Source organism: Leptidea sinapis, chromosome 4, assembly GCF_905404315.1.
Source record: "Leptidea sinapis chromosome 4, ilLepSina1.1, whole genome shotgun sequence".
In the NCBI taxonomy this organism is placed as follows: Eukaryota; Metazoa; Arthropoda; class Insecta; order Lepidoptera; family Pieridae; genus Leptidea; species Leptidea sinapis.
In genome coordinates, this window is record NC_066268.1 from 818,681 (window position 1) to 842,928 (window position 24,248).

The following is a 24,248-nucleotide window of genomic DNA, read 5'->3' on the forward strand; positions in this document are numbered from 1 at the left end:
GAATGCCCCCTAATTTTCTCTGGGTCTTCTACTGCCCTCCGCAAGTCTCAAACGCCCACAAGGGGGCGTTATCGCCCACGTTGAGAACCTTTAAGAGGTATAAATGATATAAGCACATGCTATTTATATACTGAGAATAAAAAAAAAATATTGCAAATACGATTTAAGAATGACATGAAATTACACACCTTTAGAAACTCCTTCGCCAGCACTTCCTGCTGCACAGTATTGAGCATGTCAACGTCATTCTGATGTAAATATACGACACTAGCGCCACCGTTCGGATGTGTTTCTACCCGCATTAGCCTGAAAATAAACGACCAACATAAGTCTTCAAATTTAATGCAGCCGAATAAAGTAAAAAATCATTGTATTTCCTAAGATTAACGCGAGTGTTACACATTTAAAAGGATTAAAACGCGTGTTATTGTAACTGTGTTTTATTTACATGTGATTTTTGCGTAAAAGTTAGATTTTAATTGCCCCGCTGAAAACGAGATCTGGAAAGGTCTTGAAACGTCGGGTTAACTAAAATAAAAATGTAACCTTTTACGCAAACATCTAATGTAAAAACAAAGTTACAATTACACGCGTTTTAATCCTTTAAAAGAGTTTTATTTAAATAAAAAATCATCCTTTATTATAATTGTATATGTTTTGTTTAAGTTAAACAAAACCCTATCTTATAAATATTTAAACTGTAATTATTTTTGAATGAATAAACCGCTTTTCAGTCGATCGGTAAAGCCGTTTAAAAACTATTCCAAAAAACCTTATTCAGAAAATCTTTTTCGTTGTTATTTTTTAGATTTCTTAAAATCTACCGGTTGCAATCGGTCCGAATTGTATTCAAAATCTAAGTTTGGTCAAGCCCTTTCGAATGGCGCCAACCTCGATGAAATCGGTCGAGCAGTTCAAAAGTTATAAGAGGTTTACATACATCCACACACACACACACACACACACACACACACACATACATACATACATACGGAAACCATCGCGGAAATAGGAAAGCTGCCTAGGCTTAAATCTTCGAGATCTGATGAAAACTCGATTTTCGAAAAACGGGGTTAAAACCAATAACTTCTCGAATTTGAAAATTTACAAGCGGGATGTTAAAAATACCTGTGGTACTTCATCTCCTTCAAGTCCAGGGAATGAGCCAAAGGTCCCCAAGTAGGTGTGGTCCGTTCTCTCTTGCACTGCACCCCGATGGAGCACCGCTTTATACGAGCTCTGCGCCGACATTGCTGGCACGCGTGCCGTGACGAGTGACTGGATCTGAAACCGGTAGTGGTGATTAGAAACAGTCTAGTTTATTTTATTTTTTATTTTCCTCTATTTGACAAACCAACAATATTTATGCAAAAATATAAAAATATCAACATGGAGACTTACAACTTGGTAGGACGATCTATCGCATCCAGTAGGGGGCAAATCACTATTAATGTTTCGGTTTAAAGGGTGCAACAGCTAGTTAAGTTGTTGATAATATAATTTTTTTAATCTTGAGAACTCCCGAACCCTATCTGCAGAGCCATTTTAGAGGCGGAAGAAACAGCCATCCATTTGATTCTTGAGTGTCAAGAGGTGGCGGAATACCTCGGAAGGCCGAAGTCACCGGCAAAATCAAGGGTCTGTTGGGCCTCCTGGTAGAATTGGGGTGGCAGGAGTAACACCGTCAACTCATCACGCAAAATAGGCGCACATAAGACGCGGAGTTGCGGAAAACAGCCCGCTAAAACCTACATCCTAATCTTGCGAAGTGCTGTGAGACGACCTATATAGCCCAGTGGTTAGTGACCCTGCCTACTGCGCTAGAGGTCCCAGGTTCGAATACCGGTAGGTGCAAAAAATTATATAATGAATATGGTTGTTTGTTTCCGAGTTATGGATGTTTATATGCATTTATGTATGTAAAAGTAAGTATATTGTATTAAATATGTCGTTGTCCTGTACCCATAGGCTAGTACAGGCGATGCCTAGTATGGTGAAAGATAATTTGTGTCAATATTATTTTCCTTAACCAATACTGGTGGGAGACTGCTTTGCACAGGATGCCAGCTAGGTTATGGGTACCACAACGGCGCCTATTTCTGCCGTGATGTAGTAATGTGTAAACATTATTGTGTTTTGGTCAGAATGGCGCCGTTGCTAGTGAAATTACTGGGCAACCGAGACTTAAAATCGTATGTTTCAAGGAGACGAGCGCAGTGCCACTCAGAATTTTTGAAATGTTCAAGAATCCTGAGCGGCACTGCATTGTAATGGGCAGGGCATTTAAATTACCATCAGCTGAACATCCTGCTCGTCTTGTCCCTTATTGTCATAAAAGAAACGTAACCTCAAGTGAATGCCTTACCTACTAATACCGGGGATTAATAGCTTATTGTTTTATATTATTAAAAATAAGATGAATAAGTCGAAATGAATCTATATTTTGATCCTTGTCGAAAAATCTAAAAAAAATATTAAAACATATTGAAACGAGAATGTAAGTCTATCATTCCCTACACAATGTATTTAACATTAATGAAATTATACTAATTACATTTATAGGGGAATAAAGGAATCTCACCTCTCTCTTTCTCTCTCCCTGTCCTTATCCTTCTCCTTATCCCGCTCATCTTTCACCTTATCCCTTTCAACTTGAAACTTTGTATCACTTTGGACTTTTTCAACTTCAGCCTTTATACTTCTTTTGATACTTGGATACACTTGATGTGTTGTCATCGGCTCCTGTTTAATTTTGAAGGGCAACTCCAAATTGCCGTAACAGGGAAGTTCCCTTCTAGGTGCAGCTTGGAACTTTATAGCTTTCATAGACATGCTTATATGCGTGGTCATTCCACGGGTGTTAGAATTCTCTAGAAGCACATTGGACCTTGTGACCTTTGGGTACTTATACCTATACATAGAATGCTGAAAGTGGTTATTAATTATCCTCAGCTGTCTAGACACAGATGAATAAATACGTCTTGTGGTCCCATCATTTGGTATTGTGTTTGACAGTTGCATTTGTTTCCACCCTGTGTTGATACCACCGAACCAGTCATGCTGGTTAACGTCTAATTCACACTTGTCAAACAACAGGGGGTTCTTCTTATATGGTTTATTGTGTAAGATATTCATTGTGAGGATCATGGTGTTCCCAAATCCTCCCGAGTCAAACACTGGCCATATCTTGCTGAGTTTTGCGGGTCGCGTATTTTCACCCCATCTGCATAGGTCCTTTGATTCTGAGCTGAGCTTTCTTTTCTTTCCTATAAATACAAAATGACGATTTATATATGTATTACTTAAGTTAGGGAAGTGTCGAGTGGGACGATATTGGCGAAAATATGCAAATGCGCCACCTAAGATTCTCACCATTATGATGATTTAGATCTACAGAAAAGTCTGTGATGGTATATGTCTATCCCTTAAGGATAACATAGTATATTCATTTTAATACTTTAAAAATTGGCAATAATAAAAGTTATGTAAAAGTTGTTTACACAAATACTTAATTAATCCTTATCATTCTATTACTACATATCATAAAATCATTAATTTCGTTTGGCTTTATTATTCCCAAATACTTATATCATGTTTTTTCAGCAACAGCGTGTCTGGTCTGCTAGTAAACTAAATAATTTCAAAACAGCTAAACTAGTCACATAAGACTACTTTATCTCTAAGACTAGAGGTTAAGGTTTGGGCAAATACAATTAAGTGATATTTCTTAAAATCTCAGACATTTATAAATTATATTTATTGAACATTGTATTTATCTTCCTACTGTAATATCGAGACAGTGTAGATGTTATTAGATTCTATTTCTAATTTATTTATTTCTATTTATTTACCACAAGGAGTGACAATATAACATATTGCAACAACACTCGGTAAAAAAATGTCATGAAGCTACAGCAGTTTGTAAAGGAGATTTGAAAGAAGTTAGAAGGGTTAGAAAGTTTAGAAGAAGAACTGATCTCCATCCCATCATATAAATTATATAATAATTATTTATATTTTTATTATATTATAACTAGCTGACCCAGCAAACGTTGTATTGCCAATATTAGAATCGCGATACAAAAGTAACTGTTGATCGTAGATGGGTGAAAATTTGAAGTTGTATGTATTTTTTTAATGCTGACTCATAATCAAACAAATTTAAAAAAAAATGTCAAAAAAATTAAAAAAAGAAATCGTGTGGACCACCCTTTACATTTAGGGGTATGAAAAATAGATGTTGGCCGATTCTCAGACCTACTCAATATTTCATGAGAATCTGTCAAGCCGTTTCGGAGAAGTGCGGGAACGAACAATGTGACATGAGAATTTTATATATAAGATTATTTTTATATTGGATAATTATTCTCAGCCTTTCTCTGGTTTGTCTGCATTTAGGGGTCAAAATCATGTAAATGCTGTGTGTGGTGTGTTAAATTTACGTGTTGGGTGGATTGTCGTGTTCGTCAATTTGTACATGTACTTAAGATTGAGTCTTTTGTCGGTGATGTAAAAAGTTTCCTTTAATTCTAATAGTTTGAGACTATGTTACAGATTACAGAAAGGTTTGGGATAACACCTGTGGTGGAAAGGACTATTGGATTTACGTATACTTTATTTTGGTTTCAGATTCTAGCTACTTCATCCTTCAGTTCAGCGTATTTGTTGATTTTTTCAGAAATAGTTTTTGGTAAGTTATGAGTGTTGGGAACAGCAATATCTATCAGGAAGGTTATTTTATTTATATTTCTCTTGGAGATCACTCCTAGAGAAATATACTGAAATATACATATATATAAATATCCAGTCTATTGTAGTGAGTGGATAGTTCTGTCTGTAAGAAGATATCAAAATAAAAATTTTATTTATCATTTTCTAAAACTATTTGTGGTTTATATTTGTAATAAGGTGGGTTTGTGTTTTGTATGAGTTTGTTTGTTATATTACCTCCACTATAGCAAGCCTTCTTTGTCAAAGAAGCTTTAATATATTTCTTGAATTTGTTCTTGTGCTAGTTTATTGCTTTAAGTGTTTCGCAGAATCACTTATTATCATCAGTGCTGTGTTTCAACTAAAATTATATTACTGTGTGTGTTATTGCATAATGTGCCTGTTTAGAATCGGTTGGGCCAATTGCTTATTATTTCAGTTGCCTATAACAAAATCCATAGACCTGTAAAATTCTTGAACTCCAGAATTAAAACTCACACAAACAGTCTGTCTACCTTCACAGTTAGGGAGGTTAAAAGGCTACAAAAAAATCACATTATGTATGCTCCCTACTGATTCTCACATATATAATAACAGCTTCCTTGTTAAGGAGCCGTTCTGTTTTAAGAATTTAATGGAGTGACTATTCAATTCTAAAACACATGAATTAATGACTTATGAAGCAAATTGCAGGATTCATTATGCATATGTATGCCAAATGACATTGATATGTAATTTAAGTGTAACAATACACAGTGTACAAAAGAGTCAACCAATAATTAGGACATGTTTACAATACAGTGAGTTAAAAATTCTTATGGAAGTGATAGGTAATAATGTTTTTGCCCATGTTGCGACACTATGATAATCTATAAAGATAAATGATGGGTTTTTGTAGTATTGATATTTGTTATGGAAGGCAATATTAATGGCTGTATTAATGTCTTAACACATTCATTGCCACATCATATGATGTTGCATGAGGCAGCTTATTATACTGTGGCCTGCAGTGTGACATCATGAGATGGACCCTTGGAATCTTGTATGAGCTATAGAACCTGGGCTTTTATCCAAGTCCAAGATTTTGGCTTGGCAATGAACCACCACTAATGTCAGCAGACTGGATACCTTTTGGAGTTGTACAGTAAGGCCATTACACAGGCCTGACTGAAAATCTGCCAACCTTTCATGTAGTTTAAGTGTTTTAATTCATGACAAGTGGGGATTTGCATTAACAAATGCTGTTGGAAATAGTCTTGTGTGCAAAATTGTGAAATATATTGTACTAAAGTGTTTAAATGATGTATTTTATATTTCTATTATGACCTATTTTGTTGTATTTGAATATATGTAGGTATATTTTACATTACCAATATATATAAAAATCACATATCAAACACCTGTTGACCAATAAAACAATGTTGTAAGCAAATTATGACTAAGTTGAGCCTGCTTATTGTGATATTTTTTTTGTGAATGACATGTGGATTTATTTTACTCATTAAATTAAATGTGGCATTAGCATCACTAAATGTTGCTTTCATTTCAAATTTTAGAGTAATTGCACCAAGTAGAACCTGTTGAGATATTAAATTCACAATTTTATTTGAGATGACGGTGCGAGTGATACAGTCACCTTGAGAGAAATCCTGACTTATATCATGAAGTAAATATTTAAATAGTTGAAAAAAAGTATAGTACTATCCAAGTTTTGAGATTTCATAGGTCATTGAATATCAAGCTTAACTTTAATATTCTCTCGTTGCAAGAATCAATTCAAGTGTAAAATAAAACAAAACACGATATTAACAATTTATGCATGGTCTTATAGCTTGTTTCGATAGCTTTTACATACATTCACTAAAATTATCCTAACTATAAGCATGCTTTTGCTATTTCGCCGGTATTATTTTATGTTTGTTAGCTTCTCAACTTTTTCAGACTGGGTGAACCAATTTAGATGATTCTTTTTTTGTTTGAATGCCTGGTGCTTCCCGTATGGTACAATGGTACCATACGGGAAAAATTCGTTCCAGATTTGACAATGAAAGCTGCATTCACGAGATAGCCATAAAAGTCATAAATTTGCCATAAGTATGTGCGCGACAAAAATACGAATAACCCAAAATCTCGCCTACCGATTTCGATGATTCTTTTTTTATTGTTAAGGATATATACTAGTCAAAACAAAACAAGGGCCACTAGATTTTTTTTGAGTACTCCATCTGCATAATTGTTTGAAGTGGGTAGTTTTTGATAATTTATTGGAACCACTTGATTCTACCCGATTTTAAGACGCATTTCAACTCAGTCAAATTGACGATTCTGTCAAGAACACTGTTTTTTTTAACTAGTGGCTAAATTAACATTATAAAAAGTTTTGCCAAAAATTCGACGTCATATGGACTTGCCAACCGTAACTAGGGCCGTAACATTGCTTCAAGAAGGCCAGCCGCACCACAGCGTTCTGTGGCGTTCTGAGCCATCCAAAATACTTGGAATCGTTTTCAAGAGACTGGCTGTCTAACCAGAAGACGGGGATTTGGCAAAGTTTGAGCAACTAGCGCACAGAAGGACTGCACACAGCCAGCACAGGCCAGCCCGCTCCTTACAAATCCGTTTGCGGCAGGCGATCGGTACATGTGTTAGTGATAAAAGCATTAGAACCACGAGGACCAGCATTTCTCTAGGAGACGCGTAGTGCGGATACCATTAACAAGTGCTCATCGTTCGCAAGGCAGCATCTGGCATGGGATATGAATGATTAGGAGGACAGTATTGTTTACGGATGAGTGCATAGTTAAAGTTTTTAGTGATGACCGTCTGGAGGCGTGAAAGTGAGCGATTTTTGGATGCTTGTATCCTAATGACATATTTGGGGGCCTCTATGTTATGGTATGGAGAGGAATCTCTATGTCAGGCAGAACCGAGTTGGTAATTCTAAACGAAGGCACACTAACAGCTCAACGTTACATGGAGGACGTCATAAGACCCCATGTGGTCTTATACGCACAGAGAAGCGGCGCAAGTCTCCATCTGATGCACGATAATGCTCGCGCTCATACAGCTAGGGCCACCAGAGAAGCCCTAGAGGAGGCTGGTATACAGGTGTTACCCTGGCCTGCAAAAAGTCCGGATATCAATACCATTGAACACATGTGGGATTTACTGAAACACAGTGTTCGAAGCAGAAACCAACCTGTGCACGATGAAAGACAGCTAATAAACGTTCTGAAATCAAGCTAGGAGAGTGTACCTTCTAGGCTTCCAGATTGGATTAGAAAACGAGGAGGGTATACTAGATATTGAGGAGGAAAGTCACATATCAATCAACATTTTGTTTTTTTTTTTTCAGAATTTTTTTTCCTTACTAATTATTTTTGCAAAAATGCTATATTTTAGAAAAAAGTTGAGAAAATTTCTTTATTTAATTGTTTGCATCATTATTTTATGCTGCCTACAATAAAAATCAATTAATTTATCCAATTGAATCATTAATCAACCTTTTAACCTCAATAATTCATGAGAATACAGTAAAAACGTGGTGATCCTTATTTTGTTTTGACTAGTATACTTCTAAGGTAGTTGTAACTGGTGAGAGTTTGGTTAGGTTCTGATTATGGGATGACAAAGTAACGGAATTCGTCAATTCTTAGAAGCAATACAATACGATACTCTGCCGAAATTTTTTACCGAAAAGACTTACTACCTGGTTGAGTAAGTTATGCTTTTTTTGGGCGATGTATATGCTTTTACAATATGATATCCGAAAATGTACAAAACAAAATGTGCTACGATTTTAAAAACATTGTTAATTAACGTTTGTGTTGTAAAGGTTATTATAACATAAATTATTTTCTTGATATCAACTGGGAATGAAGGCAACATCCAATTTTGGGTGGTAGTTTTTGATGTGCAAAAAGTGATTTTAATCCCTATTTTGAATAAAAATACATATTTGAATTTGAATTACTGTCTAGGTTAAAGCAAGCATTACGGCTCATATAACTTCTGACACAGATGAAGTACAATTTTAATATTTGCCAATTATGCAGTTTTGTTTTCATTTATATTGTGTACTAGCTGACCCGAATAATGTAGTATAAAGCCATCGGAAATGTGTTATCAAAGTTGATTATGTAGTAATAAAATGATAAGGAATAATATCATATTTAAGTATGTACACAGCTTTTACACTATAATACCCTTTATTATTTAAGCTAGTTTAGCCAATTTTTTAAAGTATTAAAGTAAATATAGAATGTTATTCTTAAGAGATAGACATATGCCATCACAGACTTTCCTGTAGACCAATATAAGATACACAATTCCACCGTACTGTACATCCCATACACCATAATGTAATATGGAATTGTCTATCTTATATAGATCTACAGAAAAGTCTGTGATGGTATATGTCTATCCCTTAAGGATAACATACTATATTCATTTTAATACTTTAAAAATTGGCAATAATAAAAGTGGTTATGTAAAAGTTGTTTACACAAATACTTAATTAATCCTTATCATTCTATTACTACATATCATAAAATCATTAATTTTGTTTGGCTTTATTATTCCCAAATACTTATAACATGTTTTTTCAGCAACAGCGTGTCTGGTCTGCTAGTAAACTACATAATTTCGAAACAGCTAAACTAGTCACATAAGACTACTTTATCTCGAGGACTAGAGGTTAAGGTATGGGCAAATACAATTAAGTGATATTTCTTAAAATCTCAGACATTTATAGATTATATTTATTGAAAATTGTATTTATCTTCCTACTGTAATATCGAAACAATGTAGATGTTATTAGAAATAGAAATATATTTACTTACCACAAGGAGTGACAATAATATAACATATTGCAACAACACTCGGTAAAAAAATGTCATGAAGCTATGGCAGTTTGTAAAGGAGATTTGAAAGAAGTTAGAAGGGTTAGAAAGTTTAGAAGAAGAACTGATCTCCATCCCATCATATAAATTATATAATAATTATTTATATTATATATATTATAATAATTAATTATATAATAATTATTTATTTATATAGCTGACCCAGCAAACATTGTATTGCCGATATTAGAATCGCGATACAAAAGTAACTGTTGATCGTAGATGGGTGAAAATTTGAAGTTGTATGTATTTTTATAATGCTGACTCATAATCAAACAAATTTAAAAAAAAATCGTGTGGACCACCCTTAATATTTAGGGGTATGAAAAATAGATGTTGGCCGATTCTCAAACCTACTCAATATGCTTACAAAATTTCATGAGAATCGGTCAAGCCATTTCGGAGAAGTGTGGGAACGAACATTGTGACATGTGAATTTTATATTTGATAATTTTTCTCAGCCTTTCTCTGGTTTGTCTGCATTTAGGGGTCAAAATCATGTAAATGCTGTGTGTGGTGTGTTAAATTTATGTGTTGGGTGGATTGTCGTGTTCGTCAATTTGTACATGTACTTAAGATTGAGTCTTTTGTCGGTGATGTAAAAAGTTTCCTTTAATTCTAATAGTTTGAGACTATGTTACAGATTACAGAAAGGTTTGGGATAACACCTGTGGTGGAAAGGACTATTGGATTTACGTATACTTTATTTTGGTTTCAGATTCTAGCTACTTCATCCTTCAGTTCAGCGTATTTGTTGATTTTTTCAGAAATTGTTTTTGGTAAGTTATGAGTGTTGGGAACAGCAATATCTATCAGGAAGGTTATTTTATTTATATTTCTCTTGGAGATCACTCCTAGAGAAATATACTGAAATATACATATATATAAATATCCAGTCTATTGTAGTGAGTGGATAGTTCTGTCTGTAAGAAGATATCAAAATAAAATTTTTATTTATCATTTTCTAAAACTATTTGTGGTTTATATTTGTAATAAGGTGGGTTTGTGTTTTGTATGAGTTTGTTTGTTATATTACCTCCACTATAGCAAGCCTTCTTTGTCAAAGAAGCTTTAATATATTTCTTGAATTTGTTCTGCTAGTTTATTGCTTTAAGTGTTTCGCAGAATCACTTATTATCATCAGTGCTGTGTTTCAACTCAAATTATATTACTGTGTGTGTTATTGCATAATGTGCCTGTTTAGAATCGGTTGGGCCAATTGCTTATTATTTCAGTTGCCTATAACAAAATCCATAGACCTGTAAAATTCTTGAACTCCAGAATTAAAACTCACACAAACAGTCTGTCTAACTTCACAGTTAGGGAGGTTAAAAGGCTACAAAAAAATCACATTATGTATGCTCCCTACTGATTCTCACATATATAATAACAGCTTCCTTGTTAAGGAGCCGTTCTGTTTTAAGAATTTAATGGAGTGACTATTCAATTCTAAAACACATGAATTAATGACTTATGAAGCAAATTGCAGGATTCATTATGCATATGTATGCCAAATGACATTGATATGTAATTTAAGTGTAACAATACACAGTGTACAAAAGAGTCAACCAATAATTAGGACATGTTTACAATACAGTGAGTTAAAAATTCTTATGGAAGTGATAGGTAATAATGTTTTTGCCCATGTTGCGACACTATGATAATCTATAAAGATAAATGATGGGTTTTTGTAGTATTGATATTTGTTATGGAAGGCAATATTAATGGCTGTATTAATGTCTTAACACATTCATTGCCACATCATATGATGTTGCATGAGGCAACTTATTATACTGTGGCCTGCAGTGTGACATCATGAAATGGACCCTTGGAATCTTGTATGAGCTATAGAACCTGGGCTTTTATCCAAGTCCAAGATTTTGGCTTGGCAATGAACCACCACTAATGTCAGCAGACTGGATACCTTTTGGAGTTGTACAGTAAGGCCATTACACAGGCCTGACTGAAAATCTGCCAACCTTTCATGTAGTTTAAGTGTTTTAATTCATGACAAGTGGGGATTTGCATTAACAAATGCTGTTGGAAATAGTCTTGTGTGCAAAATTGTGAAATATATTGTACTAAGTGTTTAAATGATGTATTTTATATTTCTATTATGACCTATTTTGTTGTATTTGAATATATGTAGGTATATTTTACATTACCAATATATATAAAAATCACATATCAAACACCTGTTGACCAATAAAACAATGTTGTAAGCAAATTATGACTAAGTTGAGCCTGCTTATTGTGATATTTTTTTTGTGAATGACATGTGGATTTATTTTACTCATTAAATTAAATGTGGCATTAGCATCACTAAATGTTGCTTTCATTTCAAATTTTAGAGTAATTGCACCAAGTAGAACCTGTTGAGATATTCAATTCACAATTTTATTTGAGATGACGGTGCGAGTGATACAGTCACCTTGAGAGAAATCCTGAGAAATAGTTCACAAAAGGTATAGTACTATCCAAGTTTTGAGATTTCATAGGTCATTGAATATCAAGCTTAACTTTAATATTCTCTCGTTGCAAGAATCAATTCACATTACAAAACGAAAAAATAAATAGAGAATAGAAAGTAGATCCACTAAACAAGGTCAGTATTGTGTTGCTACATTTCTTGGTGATAGTAAAATTTTGTTATAATATGTAATTGTCCATAGAAAGTCTATTACATTTGACGTAAAATAAATTAATAAGTAGAACAAAAAATATATCAATTGTTTATAAACACCAATGACCTCCATTAAAGTGATGTAACTCAGTAAATATGATAGGTTAACATATTTCCCACCAAAACAGTACATAGATGTAAATATAATCACTTTTAGTAAATATTGGGCGTGTACAAGTGATTGATCATTAAATTACAATGATTATGTCTACGTACCTTTGGAATCTGCAGATGTTGCGTGTTTCGAATTAGTTGGCACGTTTGATATGGAGCCCAATTTCGTAAGATTTTTATGCTCATGACTCATTCGCCGGCGCTTGCCACCTTCAACGACTACTAGTTTACCATCACCGGGGCTATTATCTTCACCGAAATTGTGATTGTCACCAACTTTTACATGGGATTTCATAGAATTATCCGACGCCATTGTTACACGCCACAACACGAGTTGCCTTGTCGTATTAGTTACAAATCATTACCGAAACATTAACAAATCCAAAAGAAATGTAATTGCTTATTTAATACGAACGCAATACATAATATCTGAACATTAATTCACTTATCGCGAATAAAAAACAACTTTAGACGCCATTTAGTATGTACTTTGCGTTTCTATTTTCTTTTTTATGACGGCTACTTTTTGGCCACGGTCGACTGAGTCCACAGAGTACTTTTGGCATTCTATTGCCAAAATGCCATATCAATATTCTAAATAGTATTTTTATATTTAGTTTTTAATAACTATTAATATTATAAAATAAAGTAAGTAAGTTTATTAGTTTATAGAAACTTAAATTTAGATTATAAATAATTAATTTTAAAACAATACTTAGCCGTGATGCGACATCTTGTGTATGTTTATATAACCTCTAACAATGTTGAACTCATCGAAATAGGAATAATAATATATGTTCACAAAAAAGTATCTCGATGTACACTAGATGTCCTTTAAAAGTAAAATAGAGTTTTAACAGTTCGGCTTATTAATAAATTTTAATTTATTAATCTAATTGTTGTGCTTAATAATATCATTACATTATTAAGTATTAAAACACCACGCCACTCATCCGGATGCTGAGGATGCTATTAATATATTAATTTTTGACATGTGGTGTAAAGATTGAAGTTGGAGGCTTTGGAGGACCACTCAAACAGCTCTTCGTAACACTCCGACAGTTCTAGGTCCCCCGCAGTCTGAACCAATTTGAAGTGATACTGGGATGCACCAGATGTTCACATCAGAGATTTATTTACTAATCGGACACCTAACAATCGCACTCTAAAACATGAAAAAATATTTTATTGTTGAAATATAAGATATAAAAAAACCGGTTCGTAAAATAATGATAGATACGTGCTTGAAGGTTAGCCAAGGGCACCATTATTACCAAAACTCTATTATCCACCCGTCTGTAAGTGGGCTGTAAGTCATAAATACCATACCTACAAATATTATATTATTTTAATGTGTGGTTATAAATATAAATAGTCAGTCAGCTTAACGACTAAAAGTAGCAAAGATGGGGAGCGATATGAACGAGCCACCCTGCCCACGCCATCGGCAGTTGTACCGGTTCGCTCAGTTGCGTACCGGTACTCATGTCTCATACAAATAGCCATGTTTGGATTTGGTATGACCAGTCCATCGTACGGTCCGGTGGGCGCTAATGGGCGCCTCGCACCAATTGGTCCGCCGTCGTAGTCAGTACAGTCCGGACGTTATTAATAATATTTTTTTGCGATGGACGATGCGACGTACCATGGAGTACAGTCCGGTTAGACTATGAGGCATAATGTCATGTGGCGTTTGGCGTTCTGATACCACAACACCATTTTCCAACTTACATAATAAATATTTTTGCCAAATTTGTCCTTTTTACTTCATTTAATGGTACCAGTTTTGTGAATGGCTATGCGTCAAGACCTTATATAATGTTAAGTATTGATGATGCCGGCTAGATTATGGTTACCACAACGGCGGCTCTTTCTGCCGTGGAGCAGTAATGTGTAAACATTACTGTGTTTCGGTATGAAGGGCGCCGTAGCTTTGAAATTACTGGGCAAATGAGAATTAACATCATAAGTCTGAACGCAGTTGTAGTGCCGCTCAGAAGTTTTGCGGTTTTTCAAGAATTCTGATCGGCACTGCATTGTAATGGACAGGGCGTATCAATTACCATCAGCTGAACGTCCTGCTCGTCTCATCCCTTATTTTCATAAAAAAAAGTACTGTTACTAAATTACCTAACTAATAGCGAGCCGCTCATAAATGTTAACGGGTCGTAAAGATCTTTTTTTTTATTTTATTTTATGGGATATGAGGACAAACGGGCGTACGGGTCACCTGTTCTTAAGTGATCACCGCCGGCCACAATCTCTTGCAACACCAGAGGAATCACAGGATCGTTGCCGGCCTGTAAGGAAGGTGTACGCGCTTTTTTTGAAGGTACCCAAGTCGTATCGTCCCGGAAACACTGCACAAGGAAGATTAATTCACAGCTTTGTGGTACGTGGAAGAAAGCTCCTTGAAAACAGCACTGTGGAGGATCGCCACACATCCAGATGGTGGGGATGATATCCTAACTTGTGGCGTGTCGTGCGAATGTGGAATTCGGCGGCAGGAATCAGGTTAAACAGCTCTTCGGAGCACTCCCCGTGTTAAATGCGGTAGAAGACACACAATGAAGCGACATCTCTACGCAGCCTCTACGTTGCACGCGGTCAAATGGATCCAGCTGATACTGGGGTGCGCCTGACCAGATATGACAGCAATACTCCATGTGTGGCCGTACCTGCGCTGTGTAGAGCGCTAGAATGTGGGCCGGCTTGAAGTATTGCCGTGCTCTATTAATGACGCCCAGTTTCTTCGAAGCCAATTTGGTTTTGCCCTCCAGATGGCCACGAAATTGCCAATCACTCGAGATTTCGAGACCCAGTATTCCGATACTAGGCGAGGCTTTAAGGGAAGTGTTTTCGAAGAGCGGTGATACGACAAATGCGGTTTTTTTAGTGGTAAACGCGCAAACTTGAGTCTTCTGGGGATTAAATTGGACAAGGTTCAATTTACCTCGTAGAAGTTCAAGAACTCGATAGAAGACACAAGTTTCTGCCGGCACTGGTCGATGATTTCCTGAGAGAGACCTGCAAAGCCCGTGTATACGGCATCACCAGTGCTGTCATCTGCATAGTAATATATGTTGCATAGCATTGATATGCAGAAGAAACAGAGTGGGAGATTGCACACAGCCTTGAGGCACTCCAGCATTCGCGGGCTTCGAGTTCGAGCAATATCCGTCCGAAGCTGGAGTTCCACTTGCACAAGCTCTCGGGAAGCCCAAATGATGGAAGTTTTGAGAGGAGTGCTGTGTGCCATACACAATCAAAGGCCTTCGCTATATCCAGGCTAACTGCCAGGCCTTCCCCCTTGCTTTCAATAGCCGCCGCCCATCTATGTGTTAGGTATACCAGAAGATCACCTGCCGACCGACCATGGCGAAAGCCGTACTGTCGGTCATTGATCAACTAGTGACCCTCTAGGTATACCAAGAGCTGGCGGTTGATTATGCTCTCCATGATTTTGGAGAGCAAGGAGGTAATAGCAATAAGCCTGTAGTTTGCCGGATCCGAACTGTCTCCTTTTTTTTGGATCGGATGGACAAGGGCTGACTTCCATGAGTCAGGGACTACGCCTTTTGAATAAGAGTGCCGGAATAAATGCTGTAGCACCGGCTTCAACTCAGGGGCACACGTTCTAAGCACGATTGGAGAAATGCCATCCGCCCCGCTCGACTTCCTGACGCCCAACGAAAACAGAGCTCGCCTTACGATTTTCTGTCTGAACTGTACTTCAGGCATAGAGCTCTGACACCGCGGGATGGTCGGCGGTGTTTTTCCGTTGTCGTCAAGAGTCGACTTGGAGGCGAAAAGAGCACACAGGAGATCGGCTTTCTCTTCTGCCGTATGGGCCAGGGTGTCATTCCTCATGTGCAACGGCGGCAGGGACGGCTGATTGAAGTTACCAAGAGCAGCTTTCGACAACGATCACTATAACACTCAACGTATCTCATCGGCTACTGCAACGGCGCAGGCACTAGGATCATCCAAAGGGATTCAAACCTTGCCTCAAGTGTAGGATGCAAAAAAGGAACGCATCCTATCCCAATCTGCTGACTTGTAGTGCCAAACGCGACGGGTCACTGGTGGTCTGCGACGTTGGCGTCGGATAGGCACTACACTCCTGACCAGGCAATGGTCGGACGTTCCGAGAGGGGCGTCATCAAAGACCTGGTAAACATCGGGATGTGTAGTCAGCAGAAAATCTAATAAGGAGGGCATGTGGCTATCCACATCCGGGAGCCGCGTTGGTGACTCAACCAATTGGGATAGACCATACGCCAATGCAAAATTATGCACAGATCGCCCTGCGTAGTCTGTGGTACGTGATCCAAGCCATTCGGCATTGTGCCCGTTGAAATCACCCAAGACTAGGATTTCAGCGGAGGGGATCTGTGCAAGCACGTCGTCAATTGCCGCTTGAACGCAGCTGATGATCGGTTTCTGCGTTACCACTATGGGACCTGTAGACACACATATAGATGCGGACGCGGACCTAATAGTACCTGGGTCTTTATGTAAAATTATTTTTTTTTTCAAAAATACGTGTGCGACTCATAAGGACAGAAGTGTTAACTACTAATCTAAGTTGTACTACTCGTATTAAAATTTGTTTAACTTAAGAAAAGCTTAGGATAAGACTTAAATGTTATGTTAATAAATATTAATACTAATATGTTGATGTAAGGAGAGGTTATTTGTTAATAAAATATTTTATTGGCTATTTTTATACATGTATAATAATAATTTTGAACTCCTCCTAAACGGATGAATTTTTTTGTGTGTGTTCAAGTGGATTCGACGATGGGTTAGATTCACAAATGAACTTCCTCCTAAATTGCTGGACCGATTTTGATGATTTTTTTGTGTGTTCCAGTGAATTTGAGAATGGATTTTCAATTTAGGCCATATATAATTCTCCTGCCCATGTGTATGTTAGTGAAGACCTACTAACGGCAGGACCAATTATTAAAATTTAAGACGTGTGTGCAGGACAACGTCTATCGGGTCAGCTAGTAAAATAAAATATATTATTCTTAGTTACAATAATATTGACCCATACATATGTATTCCTACATTAGAAATTTGGCTGGGTATTTTAGTATCATTATTTAATCTTATAAAAGTAATAATTGGTTAGAGTGAGAGATGCGTGAGATAAATGGAAGCCAGACAGACTGGCGCCTGTACCTAATCCTGAAATGTGAAGAATTGGACATCAACAGGCAAAAACCTTAGTAAATACGAGGTAGCTCCGAAAAGTCTGCGAACATCCCAGGAGTGTGTTGAACTTCTAGAAGGAGGTGGGTTGGTTGGAGTAACTGGCCTTCACGCAAAATGGCCCCCCCCCCCCCTCTAAGGTGGTTTAATTGGGGAAACAGGAACCCATATACCTATAATACAACACAGGAATTGCTTGGTACGGGTGCAAATTTTACTGATGTGTGGGTGATCACTTAACATCAAGTGAGTGGGCTAATTTCTTTATCCTTTTCTTTGACGACTGACAAGAAAGTATCAAATGCATACTATGAATGGTATATTACACAAATTAAATTTGAAAACAAAATTGTTGAACGATGCGACATCTCGCGATCCTTACGAGCGTTCTTCCACAGAATCAACCATTCGAGTGACGTATCGTCGATAAGTCTTGAATGTTTTGTTCAACTCTCAGTTTGTGGCTCCATCTACAGGATCTACGTTACAGTTGGTACCTGGTCAACCCCAATATTTGCATATTAGGAAATTGACTTGAGATGTCGTCCTTTTAATTGTAACAAATTTGTTGTTTTTTTTAAAGTGATAACCCTCCTCCTCTTCTCCCTTCGTTCATAAATTTTGTTTTCAAATTTAATTTGTGTCATTAATCCCAGAAGTGAGGGTTATCACTTTAAAAAAAAAACAAATTGCCATATTACATCAACTTTGTTTATCTTCGCCTGCGACATACCTCCGAAATGGTTGGATCATTTCGTATGCAACACGTGTATAGAACGGCCATGAATTCTGCGAGTTTTTTTGTTTGTGGTTACTATTTATATTACGCTGGTCGCGGTAAATAAATTAATAGTCATTCTCCTCAAATTGAACGCTACAAGGTTATTTACGCGCGGTAGGTAACTGCCTAAATGTATTTCTCTGTCTGTTGAAGATAACGTTATAAACAAGCATAAATTCGCTGCTTTGAATATCATGAATAAAGTTATAATTATACATTATGATTAAAATTAGGAGACACTAACTACAATTTTTTTAAATAATAATTGACGGGGAAGGGCGTTGGTGTGGGATGCGACTTTCGTCGACACTCTGGCTCCTTCTCATGTCCAAGTTACGTAAATTGGTGCTGGGGCTGCTGCTTCGACTGCCGAAGACAGCAAGCGTCGCTTTTTTTTGGTCTCAGTGAGTCATACATCTTTGTGCCATTTGGTGTCAAAACACTTGGCCTGTGGGGCCCAGAGGCGCGGAGAATGTACAAAGTACTATCTTCGCACCTCAATAAAGGTACTGGTACTGGAAACACAAGAGTTGGCAGCTATTTCGGTCAACGGATCAGCCTAGCTATCCAATGCGGAAATGTTGCCAGTATTCTTGGTACGCTTCCCCAAAATGATAGTTTTAATTTTATGTAGTAGTTTTGTTTGAATAAAACCAAGTATATTATTGACGAGATATAATGTACACACATTCAGCTGATGGTAAATGATACCAATGAAAATTCCTAGCTGTCACAATATTTTAGGAGGAAAGTACACATATGTTACAAAATTCAAAATTATTGCTAAAACGTTTGTGTGGTAAAGGTTTCTATAACATAAATGACTTTCTTAACCACAGACCGGGAGTGAACCGAACGCCCTCAGGTTATTTAATAAATAATACATTTTACTGGACACTCAAACGATAATCCTTGAATATAAAAAATACATAACTCGAATAGAATCAGTGCAGAAGAAATTCGTGTCTAGACTCAGTTATATCGATAAAACTTATCGTATTTATGATTACCAAAAAAGGCTAATTTATCTTGAAATTCCCTGGAAATGCGTAGAAAGGCCCAGTTGATTATTCTTTACAAACTCATAAACAACCTTATAAGCTGTCTAGATTTTCTTCAAAATATTGGCATTTAATTGTCGAATTGACAGAATCTGAATGTTGCTTCTTCCAAAGGTTTTAGGTCTTAGACTGGATACCGCACTACCTAAGAACAATAGCTTTTTCATTACGGCAACTATTAGATGCTTGTGTGCGTGGCATCTTGACACTCAACGGGATCTTTCAAATTTTGTAACATACGCTTCGTGTTATTTTACACTAAAATTAATAAAATACAAAATACTTACTGATGATATTCTGTAATCCCACTGTCTTTCTTATTTATTTTAGTATAATTTTTACAAAGTTTAACTACGCAAACAGTCATTTTAGTTTCAATTATTAGTAAAGTTTGACAGAACATGTGTCACGTCAACGTCACACATTGTTCGAGACGGGCTCTATACTTGGGCGTAGTATTAGCTACCTCACTTTGCGACTACGCCTGCGGTATCGCAGCGGAGACCAATCCTTAATCTAAGGTTATGACATTATCTAAAAATATTTTTCGCTTAACCAGTACTTTAACATGTTTGTTATTAATAAAGATATCTAATGCAACCTAGACTTAATATTTGAATCATTGAACCACTAGCTAACGCACCAATTGGCATATCAAAATTGGTCATTTAATATTGGGCTGCCAGGTCGTCTATACGTAAGTAATATATTCTGAGTCTATGCTTAGTTAATTAATAGTCTAGAATAAATAGTTTCTCAACCTTATTTTGCTCACCGCCCACTTTAAGAATATGTTTTTTCTAGAGCCCCCCATCTTAATTTTAAGTGTATTTTTTTGCCTTTTTAGACTACATTTTTTAATCTTTCCACGCCCCATCTGCGCCATCTCAATGCCCCCTAATTTTCTCTGGGTCTTCTACTGCCCCCCCGAAAGTCTCAAACGCCCACAAGGGGGCGTTATCGCCCACTTTGAGAACCTATGCTAGATAGTCTCTTGCAGTTAGACCAGTGGGATGCTCCTTTGCACAGGATGCCGCCTAGATTATGGATACCACAACGGCGCCTATTTCTGCCGAGAAGCAGTAATGTGTAAGCATTACTGTGTTTCGGACTGAAGAGCGCCGAAGCGAGTTAAATTACTGGGCAAATGAGACTTAACATCTTATGTCTCAAGGTGACGAGCGCAGTTGTCAGAATTTTTGGGTATTTCAAGAATCCCGAGCGGCGCTGCAATGGGCAGGGCGCATCAATTACCATCAGCTGAACGTCCTGCTCGCCTCGTCCTTTATTGTCATAAAAGAAAGCTACGTCTTACACTCGCTATTTGTATGACAGTTTGTGTTAGTGTGCGTGAATTGCTCAAATAGAGGTTAGTTCTAAAGTCTATTTTTTTCGACGTTTTCACAGCTGTCATAGTCTATCTAGACGTATAAATGATCGAAGAGTCAATGTGTCAATACCTAAAAATGTCAATGTCAAAAACTGAGTACAGTGTCACCTATTACCACCACCACCTTATCTGTGAACTTATGGGTGTCACCATCGTCGTTTCAGTGTTGCTAATTAATTCCAATGTGGACTAAAGTCGTAGCATATTTAACGCTTAAAATTCAGAAGTATAGCTATAAAACACACTCGAAAGTAGTAGACACTGACAGTCAAATGACATTACAACATGGCGACCGTAGTTCCTATTTTTGCCACTTCACAAATAAGTAGGTATTTATTTACTCAGCGCGATTATTGAAGTTTTCACTTCAAAAATACCTGCTAAGTTTTTCGTTTCATATTACATAAACTACATTTTCAAGAAAGCGGCTTATTAGAAACGTTCCCAAAAACCAGTAATTTTACTGATCACATATTTAAAGACGAGTTCTTTGTTGACTAATCAAATATTAAAATGTAATTAAACATTATGGTGTCTAGTTAAAGTCGTTTTACAATCGAGGTCGTGTAGTGACCTATTAAATATTCAAAGATATGTGGAATAATGGTGGGTCTACGAATTTCCGTAACTTGAATGAATGAATAACAAAACCCACTTGAGACTAGTGTACTTTTGAACGGAGGATGCAATAATAAAAGCGGCCAAGTGCGAGTCGGACTCGCCCATCAAGCGTTCCGTAGCAGCAAGTAACATAATATAAAAGTTCTTGTAGTTCGTTGTAACTTTGATCGATATTTTGACGTATTAAAAAAAAACTACTTACTAGATCTCGTTCAAACCAATTTTCGGTGTAAGTTTGCATCGTAATGTACATCATATTATATTTTTTTAGTTTTATCATTGTCATATTTTAGAAGTTACAGGGGGGGGACACATTTTACCACTTTGGAAGTGTCTCTCGCGCTAACTATTCGGTTTAGAAAAAAATATGTTACAAAACCTCAATATCATTTTTGAAGACGGACTTATAAGGACGTATATATAAAGATGTATGGGTATGATGAAAAAAAAAATTTGAGTTTCTAAGTATGGGGAAGTTTGTTGTTTTTTTTTTCTTTTTTTGTGTGAAAATCTTAATGATACTCGAAAGCGATGAAAGTTTAGCTTTCGGTTAAAACAGCCAGCAAGGTTCCTATATCATTGGGGAAACGACGCAGCGGATGAACTTGCAAGGTGGGCCTCAAGCTGAGACCTATAGGGTGTACTTAGACTTTGCTCAGACTTTACTTACATAAAACTAAGATGAGTGTAAGCTTAGCAGTATCTCTGTTATCGTGTTTGAAGTTATACTTCTTTAAGCGCATTATGAAAAAATTATGAGAGTGAAATTTTAAGATGCGCGCGCATCACTGTAACACAAAAGGAACAGGTTGAAGTTGGTTCCTAAAATATTCTGACTTCGTCCACTATTAGGATAGGCAAAGAGTTCAAGCACGTACAGTCGTATTCGTTATTTAATAATTAGTTAATTGTCAAAGCCATCGTTGCAAGATTTTTTAGATTAGGACAATTTATTTGTTTTTTCTACAAACGTAGAATAGTACGAGGAATAAATAATTTTAAGGATTTTTGCTTTGTTAGGCCAAAGAAGTATAACTTCTTGCGTGCATACATAAGTACACACAGACTTGACCCAAGTGGCTGGCCCATTGCCACTCTTGCCACCTCCCTTCAGCCAAATGCGTTCATCTGGCGTTGCGTACAGACGTCGCTTCATTGTGTTTCTTCTACTGCATTTATCACGGGGAGTGTTCCGAAGAGCTGTTTCACCTGATTCCTTAATTAATTCCACCTTCACACGACACGTTACAAATTAGGATATCATTCCCACCATCTGGATTTGTGGCGGTTCTCCACAGTGCAGTTTTCAAGGAGCTTTCTTCCACGTACTATAAAGCTGTGGAATGAGCTTCCTTGTGCGGTGTTTCCGGGATGATACGACATGGGTACCTTCAAATAAAGTGCGTACTTTCATTAAAGGCCGGCAACGCTCCTGTGATTCCTGGTGTTGCAAGAGAATGTGGGTGGGGGTGATCACTTAACAACAGGTGATCCGTACACTCGTTTGTCCTCCTTTTCCTATTCCTCTCTCACCATCAATCTGCACTACACCCGATGGATAAACGTCTCAAGCTGTAGCCAGTTGAAAGAAGCGTGTCCTGGAGTATCGCCTAACCGGACACGTCGACTTATGAGACTAAATAGACATGATATACGAATCATGGTGGGCACTCTAACGAGTCAAAAATAGAGCTTTTCTTTTATAAAAAAGGGACGAGACGAGCAGGACGTTCAGCTGATGGTAATTGATACGCCATGCCCATTACAAATCAGTGCCGCTCAGGATTCTTGAAAAACCCAATAATTCTGAGCGGCACTGCAATTGCGTTCGTCACCTTGTGACACATGATTTTAAGTCTCATTTGCCCAGTAATTTCACTAGCTTAGGCGCCTTTCAAACCGAATAAAAATCAACATCAGAAAGTATTTTGTATTGTATTAATTTCAATGTAAAATAACACGAAGCGTATATAAGTTACAAAATTTTAAAGATGCCATTGAGTGTCAAGATACCACGCACACAAGCCTCTAATAGTTACCGTAATAATAAATAGTAGTTAAGAAAAATTAGCTTTTAACTAACTTTTTTTATTTTTTATAAACTATTATTTGTATTGTTAAATTAAAAATTTTCTTTGTTATTCAGAAATTTCCTAATATTAGATAAATTGGTTAAAGATTATGGTTGAAATTGAAAATTAACATCAATTCCTGCCTTATCGACGATAGATGAAGATTATATATAAATTAACATTATCTTATTTTGCAAATTGAATAATTTTATCAAATTAATGTATTGTCATCGGTCCTCGATAAATCTACGAAGTTTGAACGTAATCTGGCCGTTTAAAGTGGGTCAAAATCGCGCCCAAATGAGTCGGTTACAAACAAACATACATACAGGTGAAGCTAATAAAAAGCGTGTAAAAAGCTATTGTTCTTAGGTAGTGCGGTGAGCTCCATCGGGACCTTAACATTGAGTTTGTTGACAAAGTTATCCAAAAATATGCTGAAGCTCATCATCATAGACTTCACCATCACGTGAACGTCGAGGCAATCCAGCTCCTTGACAACACTGATATAGTAAGACTAAAACGAACAAAATCTTTTGAGTTAGTGTAGTGCTAGTGAATTAGTGTAATACAATATAAAAATAGTGATATTATTAAAGGCACATGAACAAAGTGAATTCCCCTCAATAGAGACATTATGAAATCCCTCACATTCTTAGTTTCATCTATCTAGCAGTTTAAGTTAAAGTAGAATT

At 36.7% G+C, this 24,248-nt stretch overlaps 1 protein-coding gene across 1 annotated transcript in view; it reads right to left on the minus strand.

The window, feature by feature from the left end:
- LOC126979998 (lysine-specific demethylase RSBN1L) overlaps positions 1-12,905 on the minus strand; it is a 33,962-nt gene extending 21,057 nt beyond the window's left edge. Inside the window, exons 1-4 of the mRNA XM_050829608.1 lie at positions 12,511-12,905; positions 2,582-3,266; positions 1,129-1,284; positions 189-306 (exon numbers count right to left, since the gene is read on the minus strand). Of these exons, the coding sequence (XP_050685565.1) occupies positions 189-306; positions 1,129-1,284; positions 2,582-3,266; positions 12,511-12,721 (1,170 nt within the window). The 5' untranslated portion in view covers positions 12,722-12,905. The remainder of the gene's footprint in view (positions 1-188; positions 307-1,128; positions 1,285-2,581; positions 3,267-12,510) is intronic.
- Between the last annotated feature and the right edge of the window lie 11,343 nt (positions 12,906-24,248).